The 17,129-nt window shown below is 36.3% G+C and overlaps 1 protein-coding gene and 1 long non-coding RNA gene across 6 annotated transcripts in view; one reads left to right on the top strand and one right to left on the bottom strand.

The window, feature by feature from the left end:
* Positions 1–2,074: 2,074 nt before the first annotated feature.
* Positions 2,075–17,129, bottom strand: part of LOC140479829 (mesoderm induction early response protein 1-like) — a 59,547-nt gene continuing 44,492 nt past the window's right edge. For 2 of the 5 annotated variants that reach the window (XM_072574101.1, XM_072574102.1), the window contains exons 7-12: positions 16,626–16,777; positions 12,128–12,209; positions 10,610–10,704; positions 8,963–9,090; positions 7,317–7,453; positions 2,078–3,148 (exon numbers count right to left, since the gene is read on the bottom strand). In XM_072574101.1, coding sequence (XP_072430202.1) covers positions 2,778–3,148; positions 7,317–7,453; positions 8,963–9,090; positions 10,610–10,704; positions 12,128–12,209; positions 16,626–16,777 — 965 coding nt within the window. In that variant the 3' untranslated portion in view covers positions 2,078–2,777. Of the gene's footprint in view, positions 3,149–7,316; positions 7,454–8,962; positions 9,091–10,609; positions 10,705–12,127; positions 12,210–16,625; positions 16,778–17,129 lie in introns of all 5 variants that reach the window. The other 3 variants (XM_072574104.1, XM_072574099.1, XM_072574100.1) reach the window with 3 other exon arrangements.
* LOC140479831 (uncharacterized) lies at positions 5,917–16,593 on the top strand. Its single transcript, XR_011961132.1, has 3 exons — positions 5,917–6,766; positions 8,430–8,552; positions 12,359–16,593. It is a non-coding gene; the product is annotated as an uncharacterized lncRNA (long non-coding RNA).

Here is a 17,129-nt window from a genome sequence, read left to right as displayed (position 1 = left end):
TTGTATTTGTCATTTATACTATTTTAGCTGTTGGGAGACATATGAATAAAGAACATTTTTAAACTAAATTCATTTTGCTATAAACCTAACTTATCTGTTAGAACATCTCATGTTGTAAACACAAGACCACAAGTCAGTTTTAAAACTTAAAAGATGGCAAAGTTCCTAACTTAGCATCTGTGGGAATGGACTAATCCAGGGCATGAAAGGTTTAGGATAAATCATTGTTTTATATGTTTGAAAGATTTAATTTAAAATTTTGTTCTCAACTTACATTAGGAAAGAGGGAATTTTTATTTTTTATGATGCAAACTTTTGACACATTTGCAACAATTACTGCTGATAAATGTAAAGACAATGTTTGCAGTAAAGTTTTTTTTTGTGTTCAGACTGATAGGCTGAAACTCACGTGGGTCATTTGGCATTTGTCCAAGGTATAAAACTCTGACTCCTTAATATTGAGCTAACTATTATTTTGTTTTTTATAGCATACCATTATCAGAATCCATTCTTTAGCACCAAGGCTTAAGCCTTAAGCCTAGTAATCTTGAGTTTATTGGAACATTCTAGGCATTGGTGCTTAAGAGGATTTTAATAATTTGTGGGTATGTCAATGAATCAAATATCCCATTACACTACACATTTTTTTTTTGAAAAAGCACACCATGTACTAACTACCACTTTATTGAAAAGTGATCATTAATGCACAGGAAACGTGCTAGTGTAAGGACATGGTAGAAATTATTGTAATAGACTTTTGTAATACAGCAAAACGGAAATGTTTCAGAATGATGTATTCAGCATTAGAATACATCTAAAAATATTAAAAACATGAAAGGGATGATGTGTAAAAATATTGTGCAGTCTTGAGTAATCACCAATTGATGGATTTTTAATATAATCTGAGTACCTTTATGATAACTTTGAGTTGTGTTGCTTACTCCTTTGGTAATTATTCATAATCAGTGTAAAATTAGGCTGGAAACACAAATTGCATGTGCTGGCCATTATATACATAGTGGCTTTTATAATAGGATTTGTTTGCCTTTGACCTGTTTGCACCTTTGTGCTTGCTTTCAGCAATTGGTATACATCAGAAGTCTCATTACACCTCCCTCTTTCATGATCTATTACCAGTCAGATAATCAGCCTTCCTGTTTTTGCTCCTGGCATTGCTAACCTCACATTCATCCAAATGTTTTTTTCCCCTGGAGAGCATTTCCTTTTAGGGCAAGCAGAGGAGTGTCTCTTGCTGAACAGTGGTAGTGTTCTGACCTGTACTGCAGAAGTATGTAATTAGTATCTGAACATTTTGAGAAAACAGCAATGACTCTGATTCAGCAATTTTTTTTAAATCAGTGAAATGAAGATTGAGATTAGAACCAAAGTCTAATTTGTAGTTCTTATGAGAACTCAAACATTCTTCAGTCAAACACTGACTGACAAAAGAGCTTAATTCATATCAAAACAGTATAAGTATTTGTGTCATTGGGAATGGAGAGAGAATTCAGGTGGCTTGGGTCTGAGTACAAGGGAAGGGTAGCTGTGATTGTAAGTTTATCATTTCAGCCAAAGGATGTAGTTCAGGGCAGCAGCATAGGCACAATTTTGTTTTGCTTAGAATTGAGGAATAGTTATTTAATGTCAAAAGGGGTGGTGGTGGTGGTCTGTTTAGCTCTTGCATGACTTAAGGAACTGAATTCAAAATATTCACCTACACATCACAGTGCTGTTACTATTTAACTAAAAAGTGAATGAGGTTGGTCACAAATACGTAGGCTACAACAGGTAGGGACTGGTAGCTGATGCACATTGAAGTTGGTATTGAATTACAAGATAAACTAGAGCAACTGCTGAAAACTTTTACAGCATTTTAAACATTTTAACACTACTGGCTTAGACTATAAAATTCATAATAGGCATAGGTATCATATTACAGATTCAGCTGCATTTCCCTACAGTGGTGTCTAACTGGCTATAAAGCACTATGGAACATGAACTTGTTAAAACAAGGCTTGTAATTTCCCAGTTGGTTATTCTTGGATTCAGATTTCATTTATTACATTGCTTAAATTAATGGTGAGTGTAAACTTAACAGGAATCCTGAGGGAAAAAAAAACAATGAAAAGACATCTTTTTAATGAAAAATATCACAGCTTTTTTGCACAATTTCATTTTGGAACATGCATAATCAACATGTTGTAGATAACACTCATCAGAAATAAAGAAAATGCAGCATATAATCAGAACTGTGAGCAACATTGAGGGACAAAGTTTTATAATCAAGCTGAAATTTATGCTGCACTAATAGAATAGCATACAAAAAGCTTCAATCAATTACAGTCTTGTAAAAACTGTGACCCTGAAACTTCTTCACAGCCCCAGACAGTGTAAAACCACTACCTCTTAAAATATTTTAAACATTCCATCATTTTTAAATTATTTAAAATTTTACCAAAATGGAATGAGTCAGACAATTAGATTCTTGGTATATTTATTATCTTTCCCTCCACAATAAAGCTTAGCAACTGTACAAAATTTACAGAAAAGGACTGCAAGAAAACTTGAGTACTTAATTCAAAAATCTCAATCTGTAAAAATCTGGCAAAAATATAGAATGTATTGAGTCCAGACAGAAGAATTTACATATAATATATTAATATATTGATATATAAAAAGACATCACTGATGTCAATGACCAAATTTATACAAACCAACCCAATTATAAATCAGGTTTTTAAAAAAAAAGTCAGACCAAGATTGGGTTATTACACACTTTAGATTTGTTGAGCTTCTAATTCAATAGATATTTGGTGCCTTGATGAGTCAGTTAGAACAGCCAAGTTCGCAGAGTCTTCAGGTTTGAGGTTTTCTTCTGAAATGTTTATACTGTTCATTTCACTTCCAGAGTCATTATCCATTTTTAGTCTCTTAGCTGGTCTTTCACAACTTGATTCAGACTCATCATTTTCGTTCAGTACATTTATTAGTTTGATATCACATGAATCATCTTTCTCACACCCATTTGTGTTCAATTTGGCATAACCAGATGCTGCAGAATTGATAGGTCCATTGCAGTTCAATCCCTTGATTTCACCATAATCATGCCACTGATCTGATATTTCAACTGGACCATTGACATTTGTCCCTGCATCAAATACAACAAAAACATTTCAGTTAGCTCTTTACTCTTATATACAAATATTTTTCAAAAGCATTTAAAAATAAATTTTGCTACCAAATGCAAAAAATGAAAAAATTAAAATCTATCCTGTGCACTCAGCTGGTAACAAACTGTTTAGCACAAGAAAGATGTGAACAACAGGGGTTTAGCTAGACTGGATGTAACCTTGGCACGATGTGAATTTATAGCTACCTACTACAATATTGTCTTCCTCAAGGCAAACTATTTCCAGCCTTGCCTCAGCTCATCTGCTGAAATCATCCTTCTAGAGTTGCCTATTCCAATAGCCTCTGGCATTTCTTTTATCGTGTCAGTGTGAACATATCCCAACTTCACCAGGTTATTTTTCACTTCAGACTACTGCTTGCTAGTCTGTTTTTGTTGTCAGCATGGGAGTGATGCATACGGTTCAGAATTCTCATCTGCATTCCATACCTGTTCATGATTTGGACACTCTTCATTTCTATAAATTCCTCTAATTTTGGCATAGGTGCATCCAACATTTAATTGTCACAAATGGTAGCTGCGCCTATAGATTTTTGATGTAAACCTTGTGAACTTAAGATATTCAATAAAGCCTCATCTTTTCCAGTATTGTCACATCTAAGTTGGTGCAATAATGCTCCAGTGAAGCATCATGTAAACATTGTTGCATAAATGCAAGATTGTGAAAAGACATCCACAGACATCCTAACTACAAGTCCATTTACATTAACTGCCCACAACAGACATGAACATTCATATTTGTATGCTAAATTATTTACACTTTATTTGTCACTCTTGGTTCCTACCTTGAGAACATGCAACATTGGGCTGGTGTTTGTGACTGAAGGAGCAGCAGTTATGTCAGTCTCAGGCCATTTTTTTCTTGAACATGGTTAATCAGCTTCTACCCAGAAAGCTGGCAAAAGCTTTCAGGTCAAATGTGAGTATTTTGATTAAGAAATTGTGCCAATTTTTTTTCCCTCCCCTGCTTTTATTTTGGATTTATTTTTCTGATGCTACACTTTAGAATTCAACTTTCACAGCTAGTAACAATTCTAAATATTGACCTGTAAATAAATTTAATTTTACTTGCAAACTATGTCATTTTCAATGTACAAATGGGGTGGCACGGTGGCTCAGTGGTTAGCCCTGCAGCATCACAGCGCCAGGGACCTGGGTTCAATTCCAGCTTCTGGCGTCTTTGTGTGGAGTTTGCATAGGTTTCCTCCCACAGTCCAAAGATGCGCAGGTTATGTGAATTGGCCATGCTAAATTGCCCATAGTGTTAGGTGCATTAGTCAGAGGGAAATGGGTTTGGGTAGGTTACTCTTTGGAGGATCAGTGTGGACTTGTTGGGCTGAAGGGCCTGTTTCCACATTGTAGGGAATCTAATCTAATCAAAAGGTAGTAAGCAGCAAATCATTTATATATCCAAATTAATTTGTGTGTAGTGATCAAAATGAGGCTAGGGAAAGTGCTATAGCTAGTACTGTATGCCTAGATTCTGAACATGACACTTAATCCCATTTCCAACTTTAATGATATTTGGGTTGATCAGATGAAGTATCGTGTGATGAAGTCTGTGAAATCAGTGTTACACCTGGAACCTGACAGTATTCTAAGCACAAAATAAATTTGTTTTTTTTAATCTGGGGAGTTGGTGAGGAATAGGGAAACTGATTGACTGTATTCCACATTAGTGAAATGGTCTGAACTGTCACTATTAGAATACTTAAACACTAATGTCATTGTGCATAAAATGCTCTTTTATATACACATCTTTAATAGCTGAAATTAACTAAGCAGATTTAAATAAAACTAAGTTTAGCTTGGCCATGGTTTATTGGATGGACTGTAGAATTAATGTTCTGCAACACAATTTTCAAAAAGATGGACATTATTTCAACAGCAGAGAATTGCAGAGGTGCAAGTTTAGATTCACACAGTACGAGAAGTCCAGGGAAAAGGTTAATTAAATATAGTAAAATTAACTAATGAATGGCAGTGACTAAGTCCACCACTCTAGAGAAAAACATTAAATACATTGAGCTAAAAATCATATTTTGGAGTAACACATCCATGCTAGATCTATTAGATTATACTTTAAGATGCAAATCCTTAAGATTACACAACAACTAAGCAACTGTTCCCAATCTCATGATAAAATGTCTGCAGTGGATTTATGGATTGAAATCTAGTTAGTAAAATCATATCAAATTGCACTTGTTGATGTTTATAGAGCATGAAACCATTTCTGATTTTTAAAAAAGCATGGATTTACAAAGCTGTTATACTTCCCTCAACCCAGAGATCTACAGCCAGAAAGCAAGAGCCCTGGAAATAACAGCAAAAGGCATATTTTAACTTAATTTATGTACAATTTTAAGCAACATCTCTAGTTAAGTTGCTAAATACTAACTGTTATGTAGAAATATATGTACTGCTTTTTGTTTTAAAATTTCAATTTAAAATGTTTAATTTCAGATGTTTGATAACATTTTGTATCTATAGAAAAGCATGGAAGAACAAGAGGAAAATGTATGAGTGCTAAGAAATCCAATCAAAAATTTACAGATCCTTCAAAATCAAAACTGTGTTGCCAGACAAAACTCCCCAATTCAGGCTGAAATTTTTCAAATACCTTCACTTCTGATAAATATCAAATCTACCAATAAGCCCAATTTCTCATTGCTGTGACACTGCAAACTTCAGATGATTATAATAAATTAAAGACATTTAAAGTTATGTTTAAAGTTGAATACTAATAGATTACTCAGGAGACGGCACAAGCTAATGTCAAAAAGTACTTTCCTCAGTTTCATTTGATTGTTATATAAAAACAATCAAATAGTAGCTAGGGAAATATTTTGACAGAACTGGTTAAAATTATGAATAATAGGTTAATTTTTAAAAAAGAATTAGATATTTACTTGAAAAGAGGATGATACAGGAGAATAGACTAAAATTAGGTATCTCTATATAAAAACATAAGTTTGATAAATGAAATAGACAAGTCATTCAGTCTACACATACCTCCGCAGAGCATCCAACTCCATATGTCTAATGATTAATCCACCCAGCCTGTGCTTCCCTGGACACTACAGGGCAGTTTGGCATGACCAATCCACCTAACCTGCACATCTTTCGCACTATGTGAGGAACACAACACAGAGCAGAAATGCTCAAAGAACATGCATCTCCACAAATCATCCAAAGCTGGATTTGAACCTAGGTCCCTGGCACGGAGGTAGCAGTGCTAACCACTGCATGTGATAAAATGCCTTCTACCCCAATTAGACCAATAGTCATTGAAATATTTATAAAAGTTTGCATGGAAACCAGATTACCCAGTATACAAAACTGAACCTACCACTACTTTCTGTATGTGATACCACCAATTATATGGAAAAATATGTCCTATTCAACAATATGGTCGAGATTAGAATGATATATTCTGGTGACTTGCTATTACACCAATGTTATTCCTTGTGATTTTAATACGTGAGAATGTCTTTCTTTAGGTCGTAACAGTAAAAATGTCTCGAGGCTACCAAGAAAATACACTTCCTGAAGACAGTGCTGAGAGTCAAGAACGAGGTATCTTGGGCTGCAGACACATTTATTTTGTATTTTCAAGATATATACCTCTATCAAATAAGTACTCAAACAACGGGTTCTGTCAAAAAAATGATTTCTACTAATTCTATTTGCATACTGCAATGTTTAACGTCTAAGATCTTCTGCCATATTCAATCAATTTCACACAGTAATCCTCAGACATTTCTCATTTTTTGTTCAAGTTATCAGGGATGGGCTTGGGCCTCAACCAAACACAGACTCCAAATGAATAAGGATACCATTAATCACACAAAAGTCCTTTTCTTTAAATCTTGTAGTTTTCCTGCATGTAGATAACAGCACAAAAGGAACCAAGAAAACGATCTCTAGCTTGAGACAAACTAAATTGATTTGAAGATGCAAGCTGAATAAATATCATAAGATAATGCCTCTTATTTAGCTACTTTTTGTATAGGTATATAGCAGAAAAGTAAGATATATATCTTATACTTGACAACATAAAGGAAATGAACATACCTGATGATCTGAGGTTTGATTACAACTAAGACAAACTTAATTCACAACTCACCATTCATATTTCCTATTGCGCCAGTATCTTCTCTCTCTGTCTGGCTACTGCTACTGGTTGAAGTGGTTGGAGGTGGAGAAGGTGCACAACTTGAAGCTGTGCTCTCGGTTTCATCCAGGAGACGGTCCATATAATCCCTAAAACCAATTTCAGATCTGTTATACAGAAGTCTGACTAGCTATTTCAAACTGGTCTTAACTTCAGATTGGATCCCCTAGAAGTGTACATATAAAAGAAACCGGTTTTCTGTGCCAGTTCTTGCTGTTTTTACGATGTAGCTGCAATCGCATCATGCCACCAACATTCAAGCACCCCAGAAAACAACCTTGCTACATTAATGTCACCTTAGATTTTCTGTTTACTTAGGTATAAATAACATTCTACCTAAGTAAACAAAAAAATGCATTTAATGTACCATGATCCCGCAAGATGAGATACTGATCCTTTATATCATCTATTAAAATGACCTTTAGGCTCTTGGAACAAATGGTCAAAAACAATGCATGAGTGACATAATTTTTTTTAGATTAGATTACTTAGTGTGGAAACAGGCCCTTCGGTCCAACAAGTCCACACCGACCCATTCCCCTACATTTATCCCTTCACCTAGCACTACGGGCAATTTAGCTTGGCCAATTCACCTAACCTGCACATTTCTGGGCTGTGGGAGGAAACCGGAGCACCCGGAGGAAACCCACAGACACGGGGAGAATGTGCAAACTCCACACAGACAGTTGCCTGAGGCGGGAATTGAACCCGGGTCTCTGGCGCTGTGAGGCAGCAGTGCTAATCACTGTGCCATCGTGCCGCCCACTAATTTTGTTTTTTTTAAAAATTAGAATGGAGTTTATACTCTGTCATCAAAAATTTGATTTGTTCAGAAAAAGATTAATGAGGATATTCAATAGATACTGCTTTACAATGAACTGAAGACACAAATATGAAGATTTTTTAGGCTTCCTGCTGAAAATGTACACCTAAAATATTGCTCTGGTAACTCATCAGCAAGAGAAAAGGGAGTCAGAAGAGATTGGTCTCAATATTGTTTCTCTACTAGTGGGATGATTGACTAATGGAGGATTAATTCTGAGATTTGTGCTACTTACATTCCAGGCCTCCAAATTCAAATAAAGACAAGTAAATAGTGCTGGATACCCTGACCCCTGAGGGAGAACAAAGCAGCAACAGACTAAAACTAGACAATGTGGAGTCCACTATAGGATCAGGGAATAACAGGTCAGTTTTCACATAGTAGGTGTCATTCACAGAAACTGTAGACCAGTCGCTGGTAAGTACAAAGGATTAATGTCCACAGTTACACTTTGATAAAAGTTAAAGTTCAATACAATTTTGTGGGGAATCTGACCAAAAGTTGCTACATGGGTCTTTCTTGATGGAAACAAAATTCGCTGTAGCAAAGCAGTATCAAAAAATGAATTACCATATTAAGCAACAGGGGACTAGATAGCTCAGTTGGCTAAAACGCTAGCTAGCCACATTATGGCTGAGCATGTGCCTTGCTGTAGTCGTAGTTAACAAAATCATAGCAACTTGCCATAGTTTGAACAGTCACAAAGGACTTGTCTTTGGGCACAGAACTTAAGATGATTACATAATTATTTAGTCAGTAATTTAAAAACACTTACGTAACACCTGGATGAAGATTGTATTTCTTTTTTCCAAATCTAGTCTGCTGTGCAAAAAAATCATAACGCTCAGACTTCTTCCACATGTAATAAAATGCTACACAATCCCCTACTGACCGTGTTCTCACCTGAAATGTGAACACCAATAAACCAGTACATATCAGTAATAAAATGAGGCAATCTTGACCATCCTATAAATATATCAACTTATTTCAGATAAGAACATCTGAACATTAAGTTTTGCTAATCTTTTACCCCAAATTATTTTGCTGTTCAACAATATGTAAAGGTTTTAAATGTGGTTACTCTATTATTTTACTATCTTGCACATGAAATGTTAGTTAAACAAAGCCTCTTAAAAACCATAGCAATGTTTGAGCATAACCTTCCACAAATCAAGAGCTATTTTCAAAACTACATGTGTTGACAAATGTATTAAGATTACACTAACTATGTGGGGGTGGGAGGGGAGAGGAAGGAGCAGGGAGTTAGAACATAATTTTAAATCTGAATCTTATGGTGGTTAGACTGATGGCATAGGGATTTTGCTATATTCCAGAGGGATTTGGGTTATGACCATCTGAAAGCATTCAAATGCAATCAGAGTCTCATTCACCTTAATCTCCTTACATCACCAAAGTGCTAGAGCTTCCTCAACCAACACTGCCTCAATCAACAACTAATTCCATCAGTTCTGACTCCCAACCCCTCTAAGCCCTGGTTCAATAGGACTCCAGAATCACCTCTGGGTCACATTCCTTATGCTACCCAATTTGTCATAATTGAACCAGATTTTTAAATTCCTCAATGCTTCAAGATCTTTCCCTACATTCCAAAAGCTTTGACTGTCACTTGCCCAGAATATCTGAACGTTTTCCCACTTCCAGCAGACCCTAAACACCACCACCCCAACCCTCAAAGTGCTGATCAATGTCAAGAACCCATTCAATTACCCTTAACCCTCACCCTCCAGCCCAATATTTTCAGACATCAGGGCCAATCTCAAAGCTGATAAGCAAGTGTGTTTTTAACACAACTTGCTATAGAAACCTTGTTGTTCTCATTAATAACTCCAATTCCTTAAGAGACCTTCTAATGCTTCACTAAAACTATTGACAGCTAGTTATTGATGGATCAGTAATAACAGGAAGTGAAGTCACAGTTTCATTACAGTGTATTAAAAAACTAATTAGTAAAGAAAGTAATTTTCCCCAAAGCTAATTTGATGGGGGGGAAAGAGTACTGCTGTTTGTACATAACCTAAAAGAATTCCATGACAAAACACTAATGGATAGTCTAGTTCTTTCTTCTGTAATACCATGAAATGTAAGTAACATACAGATATTCCTAAGATTCATGAAATGTCACCACTAGAACATCCAGAGTAATAACAGAATAGAAAAAGAAACATATCGTTGACCTGAAATCATGGTTGTCGCTTTTCCTCACCTGTTGTTTTATTTCCAGAAAGCAATAAAACTATTTTCAAAAATTGTTTTGGTTCCTGGTTAGCTGCCTGATTATAAATTGGACCTATTGGATAGCATTTCAAACTTTAAATACTTTACAATTAGAATTTTCCAATACATTTAATTAAATCAGAGTTGTTCAATTCAGGAATACAAACACAAATGCAAAATTTTATACCTTGTTAGCCTGGATCAGATGAAAATCTTTTCCATATGCCTTAAGTCCCTGTTCAAAATTCCTACATTCTTCTTCACTCCAAATTGAGAGCTCTTCTACAGCAAGTTGTGGGGAGGTGGCGGGGGCGGGGGGGGGGGGGGGGGGGGGGGGGGAGGTAAGAGAGAAGAATAGGTACACAGCCTTCAACATAACTCGTAAATACATAGCTGCTATAATTTAAAGAGCTTCATAATATTTAGAGCAGAGTTGAGACTTTCTACTTGATTGGTTGACAGATCCACAAAACCCCAAAAATCTCTCAGCCAGGTTCAGTTTTTATTAACAGACATTTCACCAAGGCTTTCCTCTAAAGTTACAAATTATAGAAACAAACTGTCTAGGTTACAGGAACTGTAGGTGATCTATGGACAGCTCAAGTTTTTTTCCCTTGCCACTTGGGAATGTTTGTTGGCTCTAAGTAACTGTAGAGTACCTACAACAATAACTTTGTTTTAGGATTTGGGATAAGTGGTGTGTAAGGAAATAAAAAGTTTTTGTTTGCTACTCTCAGACATTACTTTGTGTACTGGCATTGGAAGACATTTGAGTATCAAAGTAGCCACTCTTTAGGCAATCAGTTAATCTTAATTAAAAGATACAGATAGTCAAAGTTGTCTCAATTATTTCCATCAAAAGCTTCCATAGTACTGCTGGCTTAAATTTAAATTTCCACCTAATTAAATTAACATTTGCTGTTTAGATCTTTGCAGTAAAAGGTTCCCATGCAGTATATGATAATTTCAAAACTACTTAGAAAAATTTGGAGATTAATATTAGCAGACTGTTCAGGTATAGAAATTGAAACTTAAATGTTCTATCAAGGGCAGACTACACAATTTGAAAAAGAAATGGCTGCCACAGATACAAATCAAATATGATCATATTTCTCAATTGAAATTTTGGAAAAATGTGTAACTTAAGCAATTATATGAACTGAACTTGGAAATAGGGATTAAAAATGTGTTGCTGGAAAAGCGCAGGTGGTCAGGCAGCAAAGGAGCAGGAGAATTGACGTTTCGGGCATAAGCCCTTCTTCAGGGTTATGCCCGAAACATCGATTCTCCTTCTCCTTTGATGCTGCCTGACCTGCTGCGCTTTTCCAGCAACACATTTTTAAGCTCTGGTCTCCAGCATCTGCAGACATGTATTAAGGACAGCTTAATTTTACAAATATATCAATAAAGGGCTGAAAGACTTAGAATACATTTCAAGTGGAGGAAACAAACATTTCTCTGGTCAAATTAAACGAAAGTAACAATGTGAAATGGGTGAAACAACCTTGAAATTAAAAGTTGTGGGAAAGTTAGATAGTTGGAAAAATGTAGAGCAAGGAGAAAAGGAAGCATCTTATCCCAACAGATCTTTAAAAACAAAGAATTACTATTAAGCCAAGTTAAATAGTTTCTAATGTGTTAAACTGTTCTGCTTTCAACTGAAAAGGAAACACCACCACCTAGTGGGAAATGAATATGTTTTTACCTCTGGCTGCTTTTACATTAAACCTCAATCTTCGCAATGCTTCTTCTGTATCAAAGTTGCATTTAACCAACTCATACAAGGCCTGAGAAGATAAAAGAAACTTTCATAACTTAAAATTTTTTATGGATTAGTAATCAAACCTTATTCTGTTCTTATGAATTTATTGTATATACTGATATTTGAAGCATTCTTATCCAGTTTGATTTGTTAAAAAAAAATTCTTTTTCTTAGATTCGAGTAGAAATAAGTCACATTATTATGCAACTTGCCCCTGCGAAACAGTCTTAATAATTCAGCTCAACAGGATGCCAAGACTTCCATTTGGAAATCACAAAAATCCGACGAATGTGACAAGACAGTTTATACACGACGCTTATTTAATAAGCATCTCCTCTTACATGTTGCATTATATGAACTGGAGGATAATTCAAATTTTATCAATGTAATGTGATTGAAAATTAGAAAAATCTCATGAAATGGAAGCAAGCTTTGTGAAAGCACTGCATTTCTCTGGTGCAGGTACACTACAGTGCTATTAGAAAGGGGGTTTCAGGATTTTGAAACAGTTACAAGTCAGGATAGTGTGTGGAATGTAGAGGAACTAGCAGGATGATAGCATTACCATGAATCTGTTGCTGTCGTCCTGGTACATGGTGTGCTTGGAAGGTGCTTTCAAAAATGAGGTGTTTTGTAGATATGGCTGTCAGTGCAAGTTAGCAGAGGAGGCAAATATATACAAAGGTGGTAGAAGTGTATATTGGTGCAGACTGCTTTGTCCTGGACGCTAGTGGTATTGGAGTTGCATTCATCCTGGCAAGTGGCGAGCATTCCAATCACACGCATCACTTGTGCTTTGTAGATGATGTATTTTACAGCATCTGCAGTTTGTTGTTTTTTGCAGATGCTGGACAGTACAGCAATAAGAGTTGAGTTACTTGCCTCAGAATTCCCAGTCTCTGGCCCATCTCAACAGTCACACGATTTATATGGTGGGTCCAGTTCAGTTTCGGATTGGTAATCCATAGCAACAGTAATGTCTTGAATACCAAACGGAAATTACTAGACTGACTTAGAGATAGCACTTCAATGCTGCAAAATGTCCCATTTATCAGCCTAATCTTTAAAACCTGTCCAGGTCTTGATGCATATGGATATGGATTTTTCAGAAAGAGGAGTTACAGTACTGAATATTGCATAGAGAATTTCCCTACTTCCAATCTTGGGTTAGAGGATGCCCTCAAAGTCTCCTCCCTTCATTTTTATTCTCGCATAGGTCTACTCCTAACATGCCCTTTTCATTGAATGCAAGATTGATATTTTGGTTTGATGGTCAGGGTAGGGACGTATAAGCTAGGTGTTGGGGTAACAGATTTTGATGAAGTACAAATCTGACACTGATGGCGCATAGCACCTATTGGAGGTCCATTTCTAAGCTGCTGGATCTGTTCTGAAACTCTCATTTATCATGACAAAAATGTCATACAATATGATCAACGGTAAATTCCATGTGAAAGAAAGAAAGACTTTGTATCTACAAAGATGATAAGAGTGTTGAGATACAGCTTCACTAGAGAGACAGATGCAACTGCAGCAAATCAATTAAGACGGAGTTGACCATCTTCCTGGTTCCCTCCATCTGCCAAATAGGGACCCTGCTATTCAGTGGCACTTATGCAGCAGTAATGTCTTACTGATGGTCAGGTTGGATTCTGTCAAGTTCAGATATTGACTCCTCCAATACGTGGCAAAATCTGGGAATAAAAGTGTGAAACCTTCGTAATGGACAGTGAAGACAGTACCCACAGTACGTTTTTCCACTGTTGCTACTTTCAGTGCTTCTTCCAACTGGTGTTTAACATGGAGGAGGGTTGATATATCAGCTGAGGGCAAGTTTAAATTACCCAAATCTGACCTGATGCCATTTGACTTCATTTGATCAAATGTAGCAGAACAGGGAGCTCTAATAATAGAGTCAACTGGAATTGGGAAAATACTTCTGCTGGTAATGAAATTACACTGAGCACAAAGTAACAGTATCTTTATTGAGATCAGTCATCTCAGCTGCAGGATACCTCTGCAAAGTTCCTCAGGTAATGCCCTAGACCCTATCAACCTCAACTGTTTCATTAAAAACCTTCTCTCCATTATGAGGTCAGAAGTCAGGATGTTCCAACCATGTTCAGCACTAGTTGCAACTTAGATACAGAAGCAGTCCACATCCAAATGCAACTAGACCAAGATGATATTCAGGTTTGGAGACAGGTGGTGAGAAGCATTACTAGGTACTTACGTGACTGAAATTACCAATTCCTACATACCCCATTATCAACATCCTGGTGGCCACCATTACGTATGAAACTTATAATTTACTCGTGGGACGCAAGTGTCTCTGAGGGACAAGATATAAACACTGTGACAAGACCAGGTCTGAAGCTGGGAACCCTGAAGCAAGTCAGTCACCTCCTTATTCCCCAAAGCCTGCCAACCATCTACAAGGCACAAGTTAGGTGTGAGATGGAATACTCCTCACTTGTCTGGATAAGCTGAGTTACAGCAACACTTGAGAAATTTGATACCATTCAGGGTAAAGCCACCCCATTTGACTGGCACAATAACTGCAAACATTCATTCCTTCACTACTAAGGCACAGTAGCAGCACTGTGTACCATCAACAAGGTACATTGCAAAATTTACCAAGATTGCTTAAATAGCACTTTCTAAACCAATGCTCACTACTAAAGAGGAGGAGAAAGCAGGAGATACCTGGGAATAAAGCCACCTGTAAAGTCCACATCAATACACTCACTATCCTGGCTTGGAACAATATTGTTGTTCCTTAAATGTCGTTGGGTCAATGTCCTGGAACTTACCCCAGCAGCAATTTGGATGTATCTACATCAAGGTGAACTGCAGTGGTGGCAGCTCACCACCACCTATGCAATGGCAATGAGAAACAGGCAATAAACTTTGGCCCAGCCAGTGAAGCTCACACCCTGAATGAAGTTTAAAAACAATATAGTGCAAAGAATAATTTACAATTTAATTCTGAATCATGACATGTAACTAACATGCGAGCTCGAAAATGACTGGATCCTAAGAGGGGGCCAGGATGAAGTTCTAGATCTACCAAGGTTTTGATAATTAAGTGAAGGAAAATAATTGCATTTACCTTACATTTTTCAAAACCACTGTGTGTCTCAAAGTACTTTAGAGCCAATTTGCATATTGCAAACTCCAAACACTGTTGAGACAACAGTCAACTTTTTTAGGATGTCGAATGGGAGATAAATATTGGATACAACACCAAAAATAACTTGCCCTGGACTTTTGTAAAATAATGTTATTGGACTTTTTATGGCTACCAAGGGCAACTGTTCTAGTATCTTAGTTGAAAAATTGTACCCTGGCTGTGTAGCATTCTGTCAGTTCTGCACAGAGTATTTGTCTTGCCTTTTGTTTTCAAGCTCTAGAGGAATCTTGAAACCAGAATCTTGTGACCGAGAGACCACAGTATTATCAACTGAAGTATGGTTGATACAAGAGGCTGTTCATACATAGTATAGACAGAAAATAAACCTAAAATAAATTCTTTCAAAATTGTCTGACAATGGAAATTAATTCATTTTGAATCAGAATGTTGACAATATAAATTTTAATAGATATATATGACTTGATTGTATGCATTGCTGCAATCATTTGGATATTGAAATTGTTTCAGAATTTAAATTTAAAAGCAAGGCACGTTCTACTGGTTTTGAAGAATAAAATCCTATTTTGTAAAGTTGTATAATAGAAAGTGTCGTTTAAATAACCAGTTCAAAATAATCTGCACTTTGAACTAAAGATTCAAATATTATAATGTCGTTGGAATATAATCCACAGACCAGGCTAATGACCTTCAGGCATAAAATCCCACATGGCAGCTGGTGGAATTTAAATGCAATTATATTATTTGGAATATAGTCTCAGTAATGGTGACCATGATCCAAAATTGACTGTTGTAAAACCCACCTGGTTCACTAATGCCCTTCAGGGAAGATACTGCAGTCCTTATCCAGTCTGGCCTACAAGTGACTTCCAGACCCACAGCAATGTGGTTAACTCTTAACTACCCCTCTGAAATGGCCTAGCAAGCCACTTAGTTCACAGGAATTAGGGATGAACAACAAAAGCTGACATTGCCAGCAATGCCTACATCCTATGAAAGAATAAGCAAAAAGAAAACATTTATATAATGTTGTTAGCGATTTTACCCAAGGCAAACGTTTGCCACTACCTCATGATTCTTGAATGGTTAAGTTCGTTTAAACTAAAATGTAATACCAGTTTCCTACATTTGCCTGAACAGGTTCAAAAAAGAATAGATATACTGTAGAGTTTTAGGACTTTTAAATTCAATGATTTAAACTATTATGTTGCAAAATTTTGACTTCATTTGCAAATTGCTTCTCTTTAACAAATAAAACAACAACTTTCAATTTCAATGTATATTACAAACCTGTTCATTGTCTTTTATGTGCGAGCCTTCCGGTATTGCATCCAATCCTTTCTCCTCACCCGTGCGCTTACTAGCATCACAAAGAAATTCCACCACTTTATTCTCAGGCAGAAAATCAGGATTCCACAACAACTGGTCTTCATTCTCATATACTAGACAGATTTTCATAAGATCCATTAGTGCACAGCTTTTATCTAGACCATATATTTGTGCTCACTATGCATCTTAGGTTTTACAAAAGAGTACCACTTTTACAAAAGATATAACCAATCCTTATGTCTCAAAAAACTTTGAAAATCTGAAGAAAATATTTGGCAAATTAAAAACAAATAAAGTTTCCCTTTGCCAGTAATATTTTTCGCCAAGTAGTAAATTATTGTGGCATAGGATTTTTCATTAGTTCACTCAAGTGACTATTCTTCAGGAACAAGCCTAAACAAAAAATTTTCAGCAGGCTATCTAACATTCGGGGATATCTTAGCTAGTCTCCACGCAGGTCTGAAG

The sequence above is a fragment of the Chiloscyllium punctatum genome, chromosome 7, assembly GCF_047496795.1.
Source record: "Chiloscyllium punctatum isolate Juve2018m chromosome 7, sChiPun1.3, whole genome shotgun sequence".
Classification (NCBI taxonomy): Eukaryota; Metazoa; Chordata; class Chondrichthyes; order Orectolobiformes; family Hemiscylliidae; genus Chiloscyllium; species Chiloscyllium punctatum.
Note: the sequence above shows the minus strand (reverse complement) of the source record. Positions and strands in the feature narration are given on the sequence as shown.